This window comes from Nyctereutes procyonoides, unplaced genomic scaffold (genome assembly GCF_905146905.1).
Source record: "Nyctereutes procyonoides isolate TBG_1078 unplaced genomic scaffold, NYPRO_anot_genome, whole genome shotgun sequence".
Classification (NCBI taxonomy): domain Eukaryota; kingdom Metazoa; phylum Chordata; class Mammalia; order Carnivora; family Canidae; genus Nyctereutes; species Nyctereutes procyonoides.
In genome coordinates, this window is record NW_026575128.1 from 2,115,498 (window position 1) to 2,132,143 (window position 16,646).

The 16,646-nt window shown below is 63.1% G+C and overlaps 3 protein-coding genes across 10 annotated transcripts in view; 2 read left to right on the forward strand and 1 right to left on the reverse strand.

The window, feature by feature from the left end:
• SCMH1 (Scm polycomb group protein homolog 1) overlaps positions 1 to 3,137 on the forward strand; it is a 182,620-nt gene extending 179,483 nt beyond the window's left edge. For 7 of the 8 annotated variants that reach the window (XM_055341782.1, XM_055341783.1, XM_055341781.1 and 4 more), the window contains 2 exons: positions 861 to 1,003; positions 1,979 to 3,137. In XM_055341782.1, the coding sequence (XP_055197757.1) occupies positions 861 to 1,003; positions 1,979 to 2,104 (269 nt within the window). In that variant the 3' untranslated portion in view covers positions 2,105 to 3,137. Of the gene's footprint in view, positions 1 to 841; positions 1,004 to 1,978 lie in introns of all 8 variants that reach the window. The other variant, XM_055341784.1, reaches the window with a different exon arrangement.
• A 3,089-nt stretch (positions 3,138 to 6,226) lies between these two features.
• SLFNL1 (schlafen like 1) lies at positions 6,227 to 12,682 on the forward strand. The gene is made up of 6 exons (XM_055341467.1): positions 6,227 to 6,385; positions 7,361 to 7,517; positions 8,582 to 9,003; positions 10,649 to 11,134; positions 11,294 to 11,437; positions 12,041 to 12,682. The coding sequence occupies exons 1-6, from the start codon at positions 6,227 to 6,229 to the stop codon at positions 12,161 to 12,163; spliced, it is 1,491 nt and encodes a 496-aa protein (XP_055197442.1). The 3' UTR covers positions 12,164 to 12,682.
• Positions 12,683 to 14,896: 2,214 nt separating this feature from the next.
• Positions 14,897 to 16,646, reverse strand: part of CTPS1 (CTP synthase 1) — a 30,095-nt gene continuing 28,345 nt past the window's right edge. The window contains exon 19 of the mRNA XM_055341772.1: positions 14,897 to 15,741. The gene's annotated coding sequence lies outside the window, so the exon portion shown is untranslated. The remainder of the gene's footprint in view (positions 15,742 to 16,646) is intronic.

Consider the following 16,646-nt stretch of genomic DNA (forward strand, 5'->3'; position numbering starts at 1 on the left):
TAAATATTGAGAAGGAATCAGATATGCAAAGTCCTAGGAAAAGAACATTGCAGACAGAGGAAATTAAAGGTCAAAGAATAAAAGCATAGCCTATTCAAGAAGCAGGAAGAAAGCCAGTGTGTCTGGAGTGTGGAAAGGAAGGGGTGGGAGTAGGGGGTTGAGATGCGGTCAGAGGTAGAAAGGGCCAGATGATGGGGTTCCTTCGAGACCATGCATGCGGTAAGGAGTTCAGATTTCAGAGAGCCCAGATCCCATCAGGGAAAGGAGAGGATCTGTACTTGAGCCAAGACTGATACAGAAGCTCTGAGCAGAGCACTACGCTAACGAGGTTCCTCGCAGCCCAGGCAAAGCTGTCTTCCTTCTCTGTGCATCATCAGGCTGTGACGAGGTTAGCTACTCTCCAGGCCTTGGAGGAGGCACAGGGTATTAGCCACCATTTTTTTTCTCCCTAGATCCCAAGGATTTGGCTTTAACCTTCCCCATCTCCCAAAGTCTCCCCAGAAATGGTCTCCAGAGCCAGGACAAAAGCAGCCTTCCCCACCAGGCCCCCACTGAACCCAAGTCATCCCCTTACTCACTGTTACCAGACTCAGGTCTAGGCTGAACCACAACCTTAATGTAAAATTCCTTCTGACCCTTTCCAAAATCAGATCTAAAAGAACAAAGAGTTGACTGAAGAAGAGTCTCAGAGCTTCATCCCTTTGCAGAAAAACCCTTCCCTCCCTCGGTCACCTCCAGTTCCTCTGCTCTGGCACTGCCACGAGCCTGACCCACAGGGCCCTTGGGACACACCACGGAGAGTGGTGGGGCGTTACAAACCAGTCCCCACCCGTTATGGCAGGTTCCCTCCTGTCCTGCAGGGTCGGACCGATACCTGGAAAGCCGGGACACCTCTCGACTGAGTGGCCGGGACCCCTCCTCATGGACAGTGGAGGACGTGATGCAGTTTGTCCGGGAAGCTGATCCTCAGCTTGGACCTCACGCTGACCTTTTTCGCAAACATGTAGGTACCCCTGCCCGACCAGTCCCGTGTCCACCGGGAGCCTTGCTTCCGCAACTTGTAGATGCTTAAAGCTTCCATGAAACTGAGCACAGGAGACCCCCGATGAAAAGAGAGCCAGAATCTTGGGTCTCAAGCATCCCTGGTTGGGCGCCGAGTCCAGCCTGTGCCTGTAGTGTCAGATTCCTGCTGGCTGCATGGCCAGGGGCCTCAGGGCCAGGGCAAGGACTCTCCTCTTTTCCTAGGAGTGCTTGCTCGCACATCTGCCTGCCATGGCCTGAGAACCAGGGGCCTCGGCCCAACTTAGAGATCCTGCCACATGGCTCCCACTGTCTGACCTCCTCAGCCCCCATCCTGTCCTTGCTCTTCTGTGAGCCTGCAGCATCTCTTCTGTGACTATTTGGCTGTGCAGCCAGGTACTGCTGCGGACCCGCCAGCAGCGACCATACTCCTGATCTGGGGTGCAAACCCCTTTCCCCTCAGCCCCCACTGCTTGGTGCTGCTCTGCCCTTTGGGCGCTCAGAACAGATGTGCTACCTCCCATGAATCATTTCACTTTTCTGTGCTGGTGGGTTTGGGGGTACCCTTGGGTCAAGCCTGAAAGTCTCACAGCTGCTCAGTAAGGGCCTGCTCTGGGCCTAGCTCACACAGAGGGGTCCCTGCCCCCCAGGAAGAAGGTGGCTCCCAGAGGAACAGTCTGGGAGAGGGGCTCCAGCACAGGACTGGGGGGATGGGGACTCCCAGGAACTGGAACATAGAGGTCAGCCTGTCAGTCAGCCATCAGCGGTCACCCGTCAGCCGCTGGGAGGGCGGGGACACTGCCTCAGGCTGCAGCAGGGCAGTAAAGCTGTGAGGAGCACCCACTGGGCTCGGGAGGAGTGGCGGGGGGGGGGGCGGCTGACTCACTGGGCCCCGTGGGCCTGGCACCTCCCAGGGGATCAAGCCACCAAGCCTCTGATGGCACGTTCCCCCCCGCAGGAGATCGACGGCAAGGCCCTGCTCCTGCTGCGCAGCGACATGATGATGAAGTACATGGGGCTGAAGCTGGGGCCAGCGCTCAAGCTCTCCTTCCACATTGACCGGCTCAAGCAGGGCAAGTTCTGAACTGGGAGACGCAGCCTAGACCACCGAGGGGTCACCAAGAACGGGCCAGCACTCTTCTCCCCGGAAGGGGGGCCAGCAGCCCACTGCCGGCGCCTCAGTGGAGTTCAGGGCCGCCTCAGGACTCCGGAGGCTGTGCGGAACCACCACCGCTCCCCCTCCTGCCATGATATGTCCTTCCATGAAGGACCAAGAGGAGAGTGTGGGCCCAGGGCTGGCGCTTCTCTTCCCCTCAGCCCTGCCTCAGCTCTGAGGTCCCTCTGTATTTATTTCTCAAGCCTGGTTGGCTTCTCACAGGGCGTTTAGACTGAACACCTTCCAGTGATGAAGGGGCAGACCCCTGAGGCCTCAGTGGATGGGGCCCTCGACTGACACCTGGGCCCCATCCACCTGCTGGGCCTGGCGTGGCACCCCATTGCCCCGCAGCTCCCACCACCACCTCATGAGAGCCCCAGACTCCAAAATCATGGTGCAGACCTCTACCTTTTTTTAAAAAAGATCTTTTCTTCTTGTTTAAATGTATTGTTTCTGGCACTTGGGCAAGCCCTCCAGCTCATACTCCTCTCACTCCCAACACTGGGCTTCAGGAGAAGGGAGACTGCCTGGCCCTGGTCCCCAAGAGACATGGGCCCTCTTCAGAGGCCATCAGGGCCATCCCCCGAGGGCATGTTGTCTGTAGGATGGACAGATCCTTCAGGCCTTGACCATATCAGCGGGGGGAGGAGAGGGTCCCTGTCACCTTTCCCTCTTCTGCCCCTGGGCCCTTTAGCCCTGGACCTCCACTGTGGGAATGGGAGTCCCCTGCCCCATAGCTCCTTGCCCTGGCCAAAACTACTGCCGAAGGAGGTTAGGCCCCATGATTTTAGGTCACAAAGGCCGTAAGGTGGATGGAAGGGAAGGGTCTGCAGGCTGGAGTCTAGTTGTACCCTCTCCGTCATCCAGATGCTTCCTTTATAAGCAAGTCAGCAGCACAGCTGCCCCTGCTGCCATCCAGACTTCTTTTATGTCAATCTGTTTATAAATAAAAACCAATATAGATGCCAGTGTGGTTTTAATCAGTCGACAGAGCACTGCACTTCCAATGGCAGAGCACTCCCCTCTCTTGCCCTAGTTTCCTCATTCTTAAAGGAGGTGTGTGGACAAGGTGATCCCCAAGAGTCCTTCTGATTCCAGCAGTCCCCAGAAGCAGACTGTCTGCCCGATGCCTACTGGGAAGGCCATGTGGAGCTCGTTCCTGCCCTCAGAGGGCTGCGCTCTGGTGCAGCAAGACAGTGGGGAGCACAGAAGCCACACGAAGTCCAAGCAGGAAGAACAGTATTAAAAAGAAAAAAAAAGGGGAAAAAAAAGGAAGAACAGTATTTGGGTCAGCGGCTCTGAGAACCTCCGTGGCTGGGTTCACCTTGAGGTGAGATGCAGGCTCGCCCAGCTTGCATTGTACCCTTTGTGGCGACCTGGCGCCAGACACTCCAGGCCAGGGCCACATGGCCTCATTTCTATTGGGATCACCGGAGGTGGTATAGGGGCAGCGGCGCCATGCAGGAAAAACCGATAATAGCTGACACTCTTGTGTCACTGTGGGCCCATGAACTACTCCACAGGAATTAGAATTGGCCCATTAAATCTTCACAGCAAACCCATCTTCTGGATGAGGAAATGTAAGGTCAGGTCCCAGGAAGCACCAAAGCAGGTGTTTGAGCCAAGTACTCTGAAACCAAGGCCAAGGTTGAAGTTCTAGTGAGTGTGTTTATTGTAAGGCTTTGGCTGGGTCATTTCCCTTTGTTGGGCCCACGTGGCCATGAGGGCTTCAGATGATGGCCCTGCCAATTCTCGCCATGGCTGGCGCCAACATGGGAAGTAATTTATAATGTCTTTTACACTTGGCCCCTGTGAGTTCTCACCATGGTCGTGCGGTCTGGGTCCGGGCTCCCGAACCAGAGCAGGACCGTCTTCTCCACAGGCTCCTGGACATGGGGTGTGGTAGGCGTGCCGTCCATCCAGAGACAGCCTTACTGACCCCTGACAATGAACTTCTGGGTGTGATCCTTCCCCAAGAGACAGACGCAGGGACTGGAGGTAGCGCCAAGCACGTGGAGGCAGGCCAGACACCCTGCAGGGCTGCCCTGGTAGAGCCGGCCAGCTCCTGCCTCTCCTGCCCGCTGGTCGCCAAGAGCATAGTGTACCAGCTTGCTCGTGCTGACTTACTCATGCACAGTCTTGTTTAAACCTCACCGTCACCCTGAGGGACTACCGTGCCCGCCCCCCCCCACACCCTTTGCAAGTGGGGAAGCTACAGCTTGGACAGCTACTTGACCCCAAACTCCACAGCTTATCAGGGGTGCCTGTCACACCCTCCCGGGCCGCCGTCCCAGATCCTGCTGACCAGTCAGACTCAGGGCTTCCACAGGCCACCTTGAAGGCTGTGAGATGGAAACTTCTGCCACCGCAGGACAGCATGGAGCAGTCCTGTTTGGGGTAGTCCCTGCAGAGCCCACCATCATCCAGGTGACAGCTCAGGTGCAAGGGGAGCAGCGGGGTTCACCTTGGCCTAGCAGCATCACGCCCCGAGGGACCGTAACTCCCTAGTTTGTAGGCATAACAACTCTGGAGGCATCGCTTCTGGGTCCCTGCGAGGCCCCGGCCCACTGAGCCTCTGCATAGGGAGGCCCAGGGCCGTGGCTTTGAAGCCAGCATCCCCATCCAGGTGATTTACAGAGAGGGTTCACTCTTACCGTAAGCAACGTCGCCTTGAAGCGGTTGGCATCCCACTTCTACCTGGTTTCCAAGGGAACCGAACTAGAGAGGTAACCAAACGTCAGCTGCTGTAGGAGGGGAGAGGATCTGTTCCCCCTTCACTCTGCCCTCACCCCTGGGATCAGAATTGAATGTCTTCTAAGAAAAAAAACACTTTTGAAATGATCTCCTGAAGCCAAGCCTTCTAATAGTGACCCACAGTCATGCGGAGCGGCTGAAGTGGCCTCTGGCAGGCCCGTACCCACATGCTGCAGGGCAGGGGACACCACTCCGGCAACCCCACCAGTCCAGCCACCCACGAGACGGGAAGGCCTCTGGGACTGGGGGACAGAGGCCTCCTGACACCAGCTCCACGTGCCCCCCCCCACCATGACAAGGACAGGACGTTGGCTCCAGCGCTGAGGACCATCAGGAGAGGACAGTAGAGTCTAGGCACTGACTACTTAGGGAACCATCTGCACCGCTCCCTGCCGCTGGCCACGCCATCCCGGTCACCGCTGCAGTCAGGCTGGAGCCTCCACAGCCCTTCTCGTTGGCACCTTCATGAAACCACCCAAGATCTCCATGGGCTTGCAGCTGTGGCGGTGCGCGTGGACCCCTCCTCGGAAGAGCTGGAAGGTGGCTCCCCCCTCCTCCCTGCAACCAAAGCTGAAAACTTAGAGAACCTTCTTGCCTTGGAGAGCCCAGACCCCCCCTCCCTCCATTGCCCTCAGCTTTGTGCAACCTCCTTACCCTAATACCCCAGGTCACCCCAGTCATCAGGAAGCTCCACAGCTGGAAACCAGTCCAGGCACCACGGCAGCCAAGCGTCATTAACTGCATTAATTAATGCCCGGCCTGTGACACCACAGCCACTGCAGGTGCTTCAGGAGCCCACAGGTGACAAGTCCCAGGGTGAAGACACTGGACCCAAGGCTCCTGTGGGAGGCTGGGGCTGGGCCCTGTGGGACATGGGTGGGAATCCACAGGCAGGTGCCCATACGCAACGGGAGGGCTCAAGACAGGCCGGAGTGCCGGGGCCCAGATGGCCAAGGCCTGTGTCCACACCACCTCTCCCCTGAGGTCCAGTTTGCTCTCCTGGCCTCTCCCACCCAATGGCCGAGCTCAGGTGCCATCGCTGTCCCTGCCCCTTCACGCACCCATCCTTGTGCTTTCGGGGATCACGACCACGTGGGGCCACCAAGTGGACACTCCCCAGGTAGCATGAAGACAGCCGTATCCACAGCTGCCTTCTCCCTCAGCTTTGGGTCCACTTACGGTCTGAACTTTAAATTCAAGAGTTGTTTCCCTCTAGGTGCCAAGTAGAGAGTGTCAGGAAGGTCATAGCCCTCCAGTGAGGGGACGCGGGGCTGCTCGTCCTGGAAAACCGAGCCCATGTCGGCCACTGCAGTTAGGAAGCGGATGCTGCAAATAACCCGGTTACACTGCAGTACACTCCAGCGTCTGAAATCCTATTTCCTACATGTATTCAGTGCTGACGGTGACCGTTTCGCGCCCTCCCCACGCAAGGACGTGGAACGGACGTTTTCTCACGTAAGGTGAGGAGAGATCACGGGAAACACGCGATCCAGTGTTCGAAGGGACCCCAGTAAGCACGGGGGCTGTTCGGGGACTCGGGGGTGCAGACCTCGCACAGAAGGCGGCCTGTCCGCGGGCCTTGGGACAAGCGTCACGCTGCGCAGTCGCGCCCCCGGCCTGGCCTGCCAGGTCCCTGCGGCAGCGCAGCCCCAGGGCCTCCCTCCCGGGCAGCAGAGCCAGGCCACGCGGTCCCCACCTGAGTGGCTCGGGATGGCCCGCAGGACGGGGCAGGGCAAGCCGCGGCCCTCGCCCCCATGCCCCGGCACCTCACACCGCCTCCCCCGCCAAGCTTCTCCTCCATCCTGAGGGGAAACAAGATGCCCTTAGCTTCTTCAGGATGGCTGCGCGGAGAGGGGGTGCCCCCACGGCCCCACAGGCTCCCCGACCGAAGCCTCTGCCGCCCACTCAGGGCTTCCGGAAGCTGCGTGGACTGGGCTACCCACATCTGCACAGCGGAAGCATTTACCGCCCCGCCCCCACCCCCGGCTGCACTAACAGAGGCATGTATCCCCCATGTCTCGGGCCCCGTCGAGCAGCAGGTGACAAGCCTGTCCTTGACAGGGAATAGCAATTCTTGACCTATTTCTCGGGGCGCTTCTGGCCACCAGCCTCCACCCGGGGCAGGGAGAAGGACCTGGAACCAACCGTGCGCGTTGCTTCATCTTGGTAGTAGCTGGGCCATCTGCGCTCGTGAAGCCTGGGACTGGGGACTAAAGGGGAAGGTGGGGGGACCTGTGGCCCCCAGCCCTGAGGTGGCCAGGAAGGGGCATTGTTGACTCCTGTGAGATCACAGGCAGTGCCCGGCCCCGCCCACTTCCCCCCAGCTTCCCTCTGGCTGCCCCGCCAAGCCCCCAAGGGTCCCCAGGAGCTGCTGGCTGGGGGTCAGGGGTCTGTGGGAGCTGAGGGCTGGCACCTCCCACGCTCCCCCAGGAACATCAGGACATGAGGGTCATGTCCTTTCCTCCTGTTCCTGTTGGTACTGAACGCCCCCACCCCAGCTGCACTGCTCCCCCGGCCCTGACTGTCCCAAGGATCCACTCTGGAAAGATGCAGGCCGGTGGCACCCGCCACACAGAGCAGAGGCCAGGCGTGTGGGGGTGAGTGGAGGTGCTGCTGTGGGCCACACAGGGCACAGCTCAGGAGTGAGGCCCCTGGCCCAGTGGGAGGGGCGTACTTCAGGGCCCTGGCTCTGCCCCCCCTCACTTCTGCTCTCTGGACCAAGATCGGAGGCCTCTGTCTAGACCAGGAGCTCTTAAGAAGGGCCACAGCCGCCTCAAATTAGCTGTGTATGGGTGGAGGCCGTTTTTCTGGGGAGGGGCCACAGCTTTCCTCAGTCAGTGTGCCTGAAGCAGAAAGATGTCTGCTCTAAAACCCCCTGGTTCACACCAGGTTCACATGAGACTCGCACCAGGTTCACACCAGGTTCACACCGGGCTCATACCAGGCTCACACCAGGTTCACACCAGGTTCAGCCAAGGCTCACCAGGTTCAGATGAGACTCACACCAGGGTCACACCACGTTCAGATGAGGCTCACACCAGGTTCACACCAGGTTCACACTAGGTTTACAGCAGGCTCACACCAGGTTCACGAGGTTCACACCAGGTTCAGACCAGGCGAGGGCAAGCAGCACTGCAGCCGTTGCCAGTCCTCAGACCCCTGGGTGGCGGCTGCTTCTCCAAGGTCCCCTTAAAAAGGTTTCCCTGAGGTCTGGAGGCAGCAGGAATCTCTGGTAGCCAGGGAATCCCAAGCGTTTCCTCCAGCCTGTGGACTGGGGGGATAAGACAGGACACCTGGGGCCCGTGAAGGGGCGCGGCGGGGCCCTGAGACCTGAGCTCTGGGCCGCTTGCCCTCTGGGGGGCACATCGCCTCCGTCTTCCCCTCTGTGGGATGGAGGGGCAGGCCCACGCGCTCTGTTGTCCGCCTCAGCCCTGGCTCCCCTCTCCTCTCCTGCTCCTCGGCGGGGCGCAGGCCCCTTTCGGCTGGCCCTCCACCCTCACCCCTCTGCTCCTGCCCAGCCAGCCCTGCCCATCTGTGAACCTCCCAGGAGTGTCAGTGCCCCCTGAGCCCCCTGGGCGGTCCTGGGAGGAACAGGCGGCAGTGAGGAGTCCCAGAAGCCCTTCTGAGAGAGACCTCTCCAGAGACCCCCAGGAAGAGATCGCCGCAAACAGCGGCAGGAGCCCCTCATGGAGCCCCCAGGCGAGCAGCCACTGCAAGAGCCCCCGGGGGACAAGTCCCTGCCCGAGGACTCGGGCCTCAAGACCACACCCGGCACGCACATTCTCTACGTGGGCCACCTGAACCCCCAGTTCTCCGTGCCCGTGCTCACCTGCCTGCTGCGAGACACCCTGGAGCGGCTGGAGCTGCGGGTGCCACGGGAGCACATCGAGGTGGTGAGGCGACCCCGCAGGGCCTACGCGCTGGTGCAGGTGTCGGCTCCTGAGGACACCCTGGCCTCCCTCCCCCGGCTCCTGCAAACAGCCTGGGAGGAGCAGCAGATTCCCAAGGAGCTGGCGGCCCGTGGGAAGGAGCTGGTGCTGGGGGAGGGCCAGGGGCCCCCAAACTGCAGGGAGGTAAGTGCGGCCTGCGAACCCCAGAGCCTCGCCCCGGGGGAGGGGCGAGGGCGGGGGGAGGGTACAGGTGTGTCTTTGAGGAGCCAGGGTAGGATGTGCTACCCCGATGACCACAGCCTGCGGCTGGCGCTGCACGCTGCCCCCTCAGCACAGGGCGGTCGTTGGCTGCAGCCTGGAAGCTCCAGCCTGGAAGAGGGGCCGCACGGGGCCTCCCTGGGCCCCCGTCCATCCTCCCTGGGCCCCCTGTCCATCCTCCCCGGGCCCCCTGTCCATCGTCCCCGAGTCCCTGTCCATCGTCCCCAGGGCCTCCTGTCCATCCCCCCCGGGCCCCCTGTCCATCCTCTCTGGGTCCCTGTCCATCCTCCCTGGAACCCCCGTCCATCCTCCTGGCCCCCCTGGCCATCCTGCCTGAGCCCCCTGTCCATCCTCTCCAGGCCCCCTGTCCATCCTCCCCGGGCACCCTGTCCATCCTCCCTGGCCCCCCGTCCATCCTCCCCGGGTCCCCCCTCTCCATCCTCCCTGGGCCCCCTGTCCATCCTCCCTGGGCCAGCCCAGGCCCTAGGGTATGCACTGTCCACTCGGGGGCAGGATCTGTGCTGGCTGCGGTGGGCAGGAGAGCGTGGGGTGCTCGGCCCTGCCCTCAAGGAGCCCCCAGCTCGGAGCAGAGCCATACCCAGCGAGTCACAAAGCTGCGGGCGTCACAGAGCTGTAGGGACAGATGCGCAGGACCGAGGCCCCAGTGGGGACTAGGGAGTGGAAGGACGTCCTAGGCGGGGGGACCGTTCCGCGTGCATAAGGACAAGCCGTCTGGCGCCTCCGGAGCTCAGGCTGAAGGAGAGCTGGGCCAGGGGGCAGGGGCCAGGCCCCAGGGGCTGCAGGGGGGCCTCTACAGGGGTGGGAGCGGCCACGCCAGGGCACTTGGCTTTCCTTTTCTTTTGGGATGAAAACTCTGTGTTTAGATTGTTGCAGAGCCGAACAGCTCTGTGGCTGGCACTTGAAGGCGCGTGCGCACGTGTGCGGGACAGTTTCCTCAGGTTTCTGATAAGCCGTCTTCTCGGGGGGTTGCGGGGCGGGTGGGGGCGTGCCCCTTGCCACCAAGCCCCCCACACACACTGGCTGGAGACTGGAGGCCACCAGGAGCCAGGGACAGCAGCAGAGAACCCCGTTAGGGAGGACGGAGAGTCCCCCTGCATCCCAGGGTCAGTGATGAGGGTGGATGGGGGGTGGAGCCTGGAGGGAGGGAGGCAGGGAGGCCGCGAGGAGGCCCAGGCCAGGCCAGCGGAACAGAGCAGAAACGGTAGATGCGGCCTCAGGGGCCCGGAGGAGGCTGGAGATTCGGGGGGGGGGGGCGGGGGGGGGGCGGACTGGTCCGTGGTCCGGAAAGCAAGAGGCAGGCATCCCAGGGAGACCAGGAGGGGGCGGGCTTCTGGGAGCCCCCTCACTCGCTGTCGCAGGGCCTCGGGATCTGTACCCTAGTAGGAAGGCACTGGCCACAGGAGTTGCAGTGCCAACCGCAGGCGGGGGAGCCCGTCGGACCCGCCACGCACCCCGAGGCCCAGCAGGAAGGAGCAGGGGCGGCTCAGAGCTGGACCCCGCAGGTTCCGCGCCCCGGCGAGCGGCCAGGCTCGGGGCTGCTGACTCCCAGCTCACCCCCCGCCCCCCGCAGGAGGAGGACAGCGGCCCGAGCCCCTGCCCCAGCCCCCCCAGCAGCACCCTGGGGCGGGCCCTGCGGGGGTCCCGGGGCCAGGCGGGGGGCACGCGCTCTGACAGCGCCATCGCGCACCAAGAGATACTGGGCCAGGAGCGCCTCTTCCAGGGCGCCTTCCTGGGCAGCGAGACGCGCAGCGTGGAGTTCAAGCGCGGCGGCGGTGAGTACCTGAGCCTGGCCTTCAAGCACCACCTGCGGCGCTACGCGTGCGCCTTCCTCAACAGCGGGGGCGGCAGCCTGTTGGTGGGCGTCGAGGACAGCGGCCTGGTGCAGGGCGTGCGCTGCGGCCACCGCGACGAGGACCGCGTGCGCCTGCTGGTGGACTCGGTCCTGCAGGGCTTCCGGCCCCAGGTCTTCCCCGACGCCTACACGCTCTCCTTCATCCCCGTGGTCAGCACCTCGGCCGCCAGCACGCCCCTCAAGGTGGGCTCCCCGGAAAGGGTCCAGGTCCGTCCGGCCTCAACCCTCCTGGGCTGGGCAGGGGTGGGGCCGTGACCCGAGGAGGGCCCCGAAGCCCCCCGCCCCCCCAGGTGGCCCCAGGCGCCCCGAGGAGCCTGCCAGAGCCGCTGTCGCCCCCCCAAGGTGATCCGCCTGAGTGTGCACGGCCCCCGGGCCCCGGCACAGCCGCAGCTCTACGAGACCGACCAGGGTGAGGTGTTCCTGCGGCGGGACGGGAGCATCCAGGGTCCGCTGTCCGTCCACGCCATCCAGGAGTGGTGCCAGCAGGTGCGCTCCCGGGAGGGCCAGCGGGTTCCCCGGCCCCGGCACGGCCCCCCGCCCCCAGAGGCTGAGCGCAGTGACCGCCGCCCCCGTGTGCGCACTCGTGGGCTGGGCCAGCCAGGGGAGGGGGCATGGCGAGCAGTTTTAGGAGCACCCGAAGACTGTACTGCGTTTGGGGGAGGCCCTTACGACGGGAGGGAGTCAGCGCTGGACTCGGTCCCACGTCAGGCGCAGGAAAGCAGAGAGGGACAAGGGGCTGATGGCCAGAGGGGGGCACGCGGCCGCGGAACTGGGAGGCGCCAGAGGCTGGGTGGGCCGGGGTCTGGGATGCTGGCGGGAGTCGGGTCAGGCGGCTTCCCTCCAGACCCAGGCCTGACTTGTCAGGGGTGCGGCACAGCAGGGACCAGCTCCCGCCTCAAGGGGACGGCGTGCCTCCCAGTGGCCTCCGGGAATCACCCTCCCACCCTGGGCCCCCTGGCTCTTCCCCTCCATCGGTTCAACCCCCACCCGGGGCCCCTGGGTCTCTACCCCCTCCATCGGTTCAAGGCCAGGTGGAGGGGGCGCCCCCAGGCGGCCCCGCCGTGGACTCTGTCTCTGTGGCGCCCGCAGAAGTGGGCGGCCGAGCTGGGCAACCTGGAGCAGAGGCTGAAGGTGCTGATGGCGGAGAAGGAGCAGCTCCAGCAGCAGCTGCAGCGGCGCCGGCCCATCTCCTGCACCTGCTGCGTCCTGTGAGGGTCCCTGCGGCGGGCGGGCGGAGGCCAGCTTCACCTGGAGGGGGCGCTCCTCCGACCGCCTCCCGCTGGTCGCCCGTGCGGGGGCCTCGAGCCCGAGCAGATCCGGGTCCGCAGAGCCGAGAAATGGCTCTTCGCACGAAACCCCAGCAACCGTGCTTCCAGAAAGCGCTGCTGAAAACGGCCGGAGCCACCCTGGGACCAAGCTCTAAGGACCGCCCTGCTTCCTCAGAGGCTCCTTTTGACCGGCCTGGGTCTCGGATGCAGGGGCGAGACGCACCAGAAGGAATGTATCACTGGGAAAGCCTGGGGAGGGCCCACTCGGGCACATGGCTCCGGGGCCAACAGGCCACTCTGCAGCCCCCACCGTGGCCTTTGCTGGAACCTGTGACCGTCACAGCCCTTTAATAAATTCCATGCACCTGGGGCGAGGATGGTTCTTTCTAGGACGCCCGGTGAGCTGCTGCGCGCAGCTGAGTGGGGAGTCCTGCGCCCGCCCCCATCCACGAGGCCCAGCCAGCGCGGGGCTCCTCCCGCCCAGAGCGTGGGGCCCGGGCAGGTGCGGCTTGGCCTTAGAGACGGGCCCTCAGCGGCCAAGTGCTCCCGCTGTTCAGTTTCTTCCTCTGTAAGACGGGAAATGGGCACGGGCAGGGGCCCATGGTCACCATCAGACTGACGCCCGTGTCTCTCCAGCACCACCAGCGCCTGCCAGGAGGGGTCTGACCTCCACGTCAGGCTCCCTCCAGCCCCGGGCGAGGATCCCCGCTCAGGCCACCCCCGTCAGGTCCGCACACAGAGCGGAGATGACCAGCGAACGTCAGGTGGCGTCAGGGCACAGGGCCCCGCAGGAGCCCCCGTTCCACCAGAGGCAAAGTCAGAACAGCGGGCCTGCAACTCCGCAGCCGGCCCTTCTGCCCTCGCCCCCTCCTGTCCCTCGCCCGCGTCACGGCCACACGGCCACCCCGTCCCCTGAACACACTTGCGGCAGGGCCTTCGACTGGCCGCCTCCCCCCCGGAGGGCCCCTCCCCACGCTGCAGGAGCCTGCTCACTCTGGGCTCAACTTCCCCCTGCCCTGCCCCACTGCGCCCCCCTTCCTGCTTCCAGGAGCCCCCCGAGCCCCCCTTCCTGCTTCCAGCCTCCTGCCGCAGCACCAGCCATCGCGCTCTGCAGCCTTTCCTCGCCCTCTCGCCCAGCGCAGGCTCCAGACCACAGGGAGCGGGGGCGTCGGGTCGCGGCTGCCGTCCAGAACCCACATCAGGCAGGTAGTAGGGGAAACACACAAGGATGCCCCTGGACTCGGGGTCTGAGCCACGGGGACATACGGAACCTGGTGGAACAGGGCACCGCCCGGGGCCCCGGAATGCACGGCTCCCCGTCCCGGGGCCGCGGGGCTGTGCAGCTGCCAGGGCCCGCGCCACGCTCCCACTGCTTCCCAGACATGCGGATAATGGACGTGTGTCCTGACTGGTCACCTACTGCCTCCTGTTCCTCAGCCCCTGGGCCCCAGGTCACCCCGGCCCAGGGCCTGAACAGGTCTGCAGAGGCTCCGTGAGGATGGCACAGAGGAGGTGCTGCTCGGGAAGCCAGAGGAGCAGGCGCGCCGGATCCAGGGCAGCTCTTCCGGGATGTGGGGCTCAGAACCGGCCCGACTCTGCCACCTTGGTGGGGGGGGGGGGCGGGGGGCAGGGCTGTTCAGGCCCCCAGGCCCGGGGAGCCAGTACCCGATGGCGGGTCAGCTGTGGCGCGCTCCGGCACGGGCAGGACATCGGCGCACCATGGGGCTCTGCAGACCACCCCATGCCCAGCCGAGGCCCCGCTGCTGCATGGAGCGCGGCTGTCGTCAGAGCCTCAGTGTGGGGAACGGCTCTCTCGGAAACCATCCCGACTGTGTGACGCAACCCCGGGGAAGCAGGGCTTAGACTTCACCCCATCAGTCGCGGCCGAGGCAGTCGAGGTACGAGGCCAGTGTGACAGGCTGGGACACTGGCTTGGGGCGGCGGTAATGGGGACAGAGGGGGCGCAGCTGCCCCTGCCAGGGGAGGGCAGACTCCAGCTCCGGGGCCCCAGCGGGGACAGGCGTCCAGGGAAGTCCGCTCCTCTGGACCACGGAGGAACTGCACCACACGGTAACAAAGAAACGGTTTTCTCCCCGACCCAGGAACCCGGCTTCTCTCCCGGCTGCAAGGAAAGGCAGTGCAGGCTGAGCCTCTGCCCCGCACACCGCGTTGCCGCCAGCACGTGGGCTCAGCAGCCAGAGATGGGTGGGCGGGTGCCAAGGTCACTGCACACGCAGGGAACGGACTCGGCCCGGGACGCACAAGGCCAGGACAGGAGGACCCGGGGCGGATAAAGCCGTCCTGCCGGCGTCGAGCCCTGGAGGAAGGAAAAGGCTCCTCTCGGTTTTTTTTTTTTTAATTTTTTTTTAATTTTTTTTTTTTTATTTTTTAATTTATGATAGTCACAGAGAGAGAGAGAGAGGCAGAGACACAGGCAGAGGGAGAAGCAGGCTCCATGCAGGGAGCCCGACGTGGGATTCGATCCTGGGTCTCCAGGATCGCGCCCTGGGCCAAAGGCAGGCGCCAAACCGCTGCGCCACCCAGGGATCCCCTCCTCTCGGTTTCTGAGCAAAGCTCGGCTCCCCCACTGAGGCTGCCCCACCAGAGGGCAGGCAGGTGCTGAGGGTCCGGGGCACACGGCCACGTCCCACGCCAGGAGCACAACACACGCAGTGGGTCCCGTTCTGCGTCATTTATTTCTTAAGTTAGAGAATACACGGAGTCTGGCTAGGGGTAGCGGGCACCGCAGTGCCTGTTGATGCACCGCGATAAGAAAATAGCTTTTGGATTGCGTTTCAGCTGCAGTAACACCGTTCTGGAAGCAAGAGCTCCCCTCAGGCAAAGCTGTCGGTACAGGAGAGGCTTCTAGAGGCAGTTTCCCCCAAAGATGCTTTGTTCTTTTTTTTTAAGCAACCCCTTGATGCAAGGAGTACGGCCCAGCCCCAGGAGGAGAGGCTCGGCCAGAGGACGGGGATTCGGAAACCACGCTGCAGACACCGAACGAACCGTCCCCACCGGCCACCGTGGGCGCCGAGGCCCCCGTCCTCTCACTGCTCCCGGGGGCGGCGCTGCCCTCCGGGTACCAGCACCGAGCGTCCCGAGCTGTCCCTCCGGGCACTGGGTCTGTGCGGCACCTCCTACGGTTCGGCCTCGGCCTTCCAGGGAAACCACGGCTACCCACGTGAATCCACGACGACGGGAGGTAGTTGGAGAAACGAGGTGACCAACGGGCGCTCCCCCAGCAGGGGCATCCTCCACTCCCACCCAGGGGCCGCCCTCCTCCTCCTCCTCCTCCTCCTCGGCCGAGTGCGGCGGGGCCCACGTGGGGTGTGGATGCCGGGCGCACGCTGTCCAGGGGCCAACACACAGGATGGGCCACGTGAGTCACAAAGTCTTCCAAATACCTTTGCCCCATAATAAAATAATCTTAATAAAAACATAATTTAAAGGAAGTGTCAAAAGCTGAGTGTAAAATCAAAGCTGTAAACTCTCAGAGTCCGAAGGCTCTCCCGAAGATCGCCCCTGTTTAAAACAAGAACAAAAAGAGCAGTTACGTGATGCACGTTCAGGTAGGAAAGGGAGTTTACAGTCAGCTGCTACCGCAAACCACGCCCGCCCCCGGTGAAAGCCAGTGGTGGGAGCCTAATATGAATAATTAGAAGCTAAATCTGTAATTCCTACACAATCACACATTTTCCAAATCTCACAAGACTCCTTCCTCCACCCGATGCCTGCACTCCTGTCCGCGCATCAGCGTCCTCACGGCCACCAGCATGGAGGCCCCCATGTGGCGACGCAGGAGGATCCAGGCTCCACTGACCATCCAGCCCCTGACAACGTTCGCTTTCTCTTTAGGGCGGTTTCTCCGACTCGCAGGCAGCAAACCGCTGGTGGGGAGACGGGGTGCATCTGTGCCAACACAACACGGCCCTCCTCCGGGCGAACCCACAGGCCGGGGGGCTCAGTGTCCAGGGCAGGAGGGCACAGGTGTGTGCCTGCGGGACCATGCACGCAGCCAGAGGCCCCGTGGTCAATGCGAGGTGTGCGGGGTCGGGAGGCCGCACGCCCGGGCCGCTTTGGTGGGAGCTTTCCCTGCCCGTGGTGGGACCCCCCCACATGGGCCCACACCACATCCCTGCTTCTCCTTTCAGACCCCACAGACCACTGACACCCCAACCCCCTCCCTCCACACCCACCAGGAGGTGCACTCACAGCAGGTGGCCAACAAGGTTGGCTCCACTGTCACAATACTTAGCATAATTTTAGGGCGGTGCCCACAGCTACCCCATGTCATAAGCATATGAACCCTGTCAACGTAAAGATCAATGTTCAAAGCATGCCTGGTGATTGTCCGGATCTTAGGGGATTTCCAGAATAAACAGCAACCAACATAAAAGTGTTGTGTGTTGTGTCAGTTTTTAAGCACT

Coding starts and splice junctions, on each gene's coding strand:
- SLFNL1 (XM_055341467.1), top strand. CDS start 6,227: ATGTCGGCCACTGCAGTTAGGAAGCGGATGCTGCAAATAACCCGGTTA. Junction 7,518..8,581: donor CCACACAGAGCAGAGGCCAG/GCGTGTGGGGGT, acceptor AGAGACCCCCAG/GAAGAGATCGCCGCAAACAG. Junction 9,004..10,648: donor GGCCCCCAAACTGCAGGGAG/GTAAGTGCGGCC, acceptor GCTGACTCCCAG/CTCACCCCCCGCCCCCCGCA.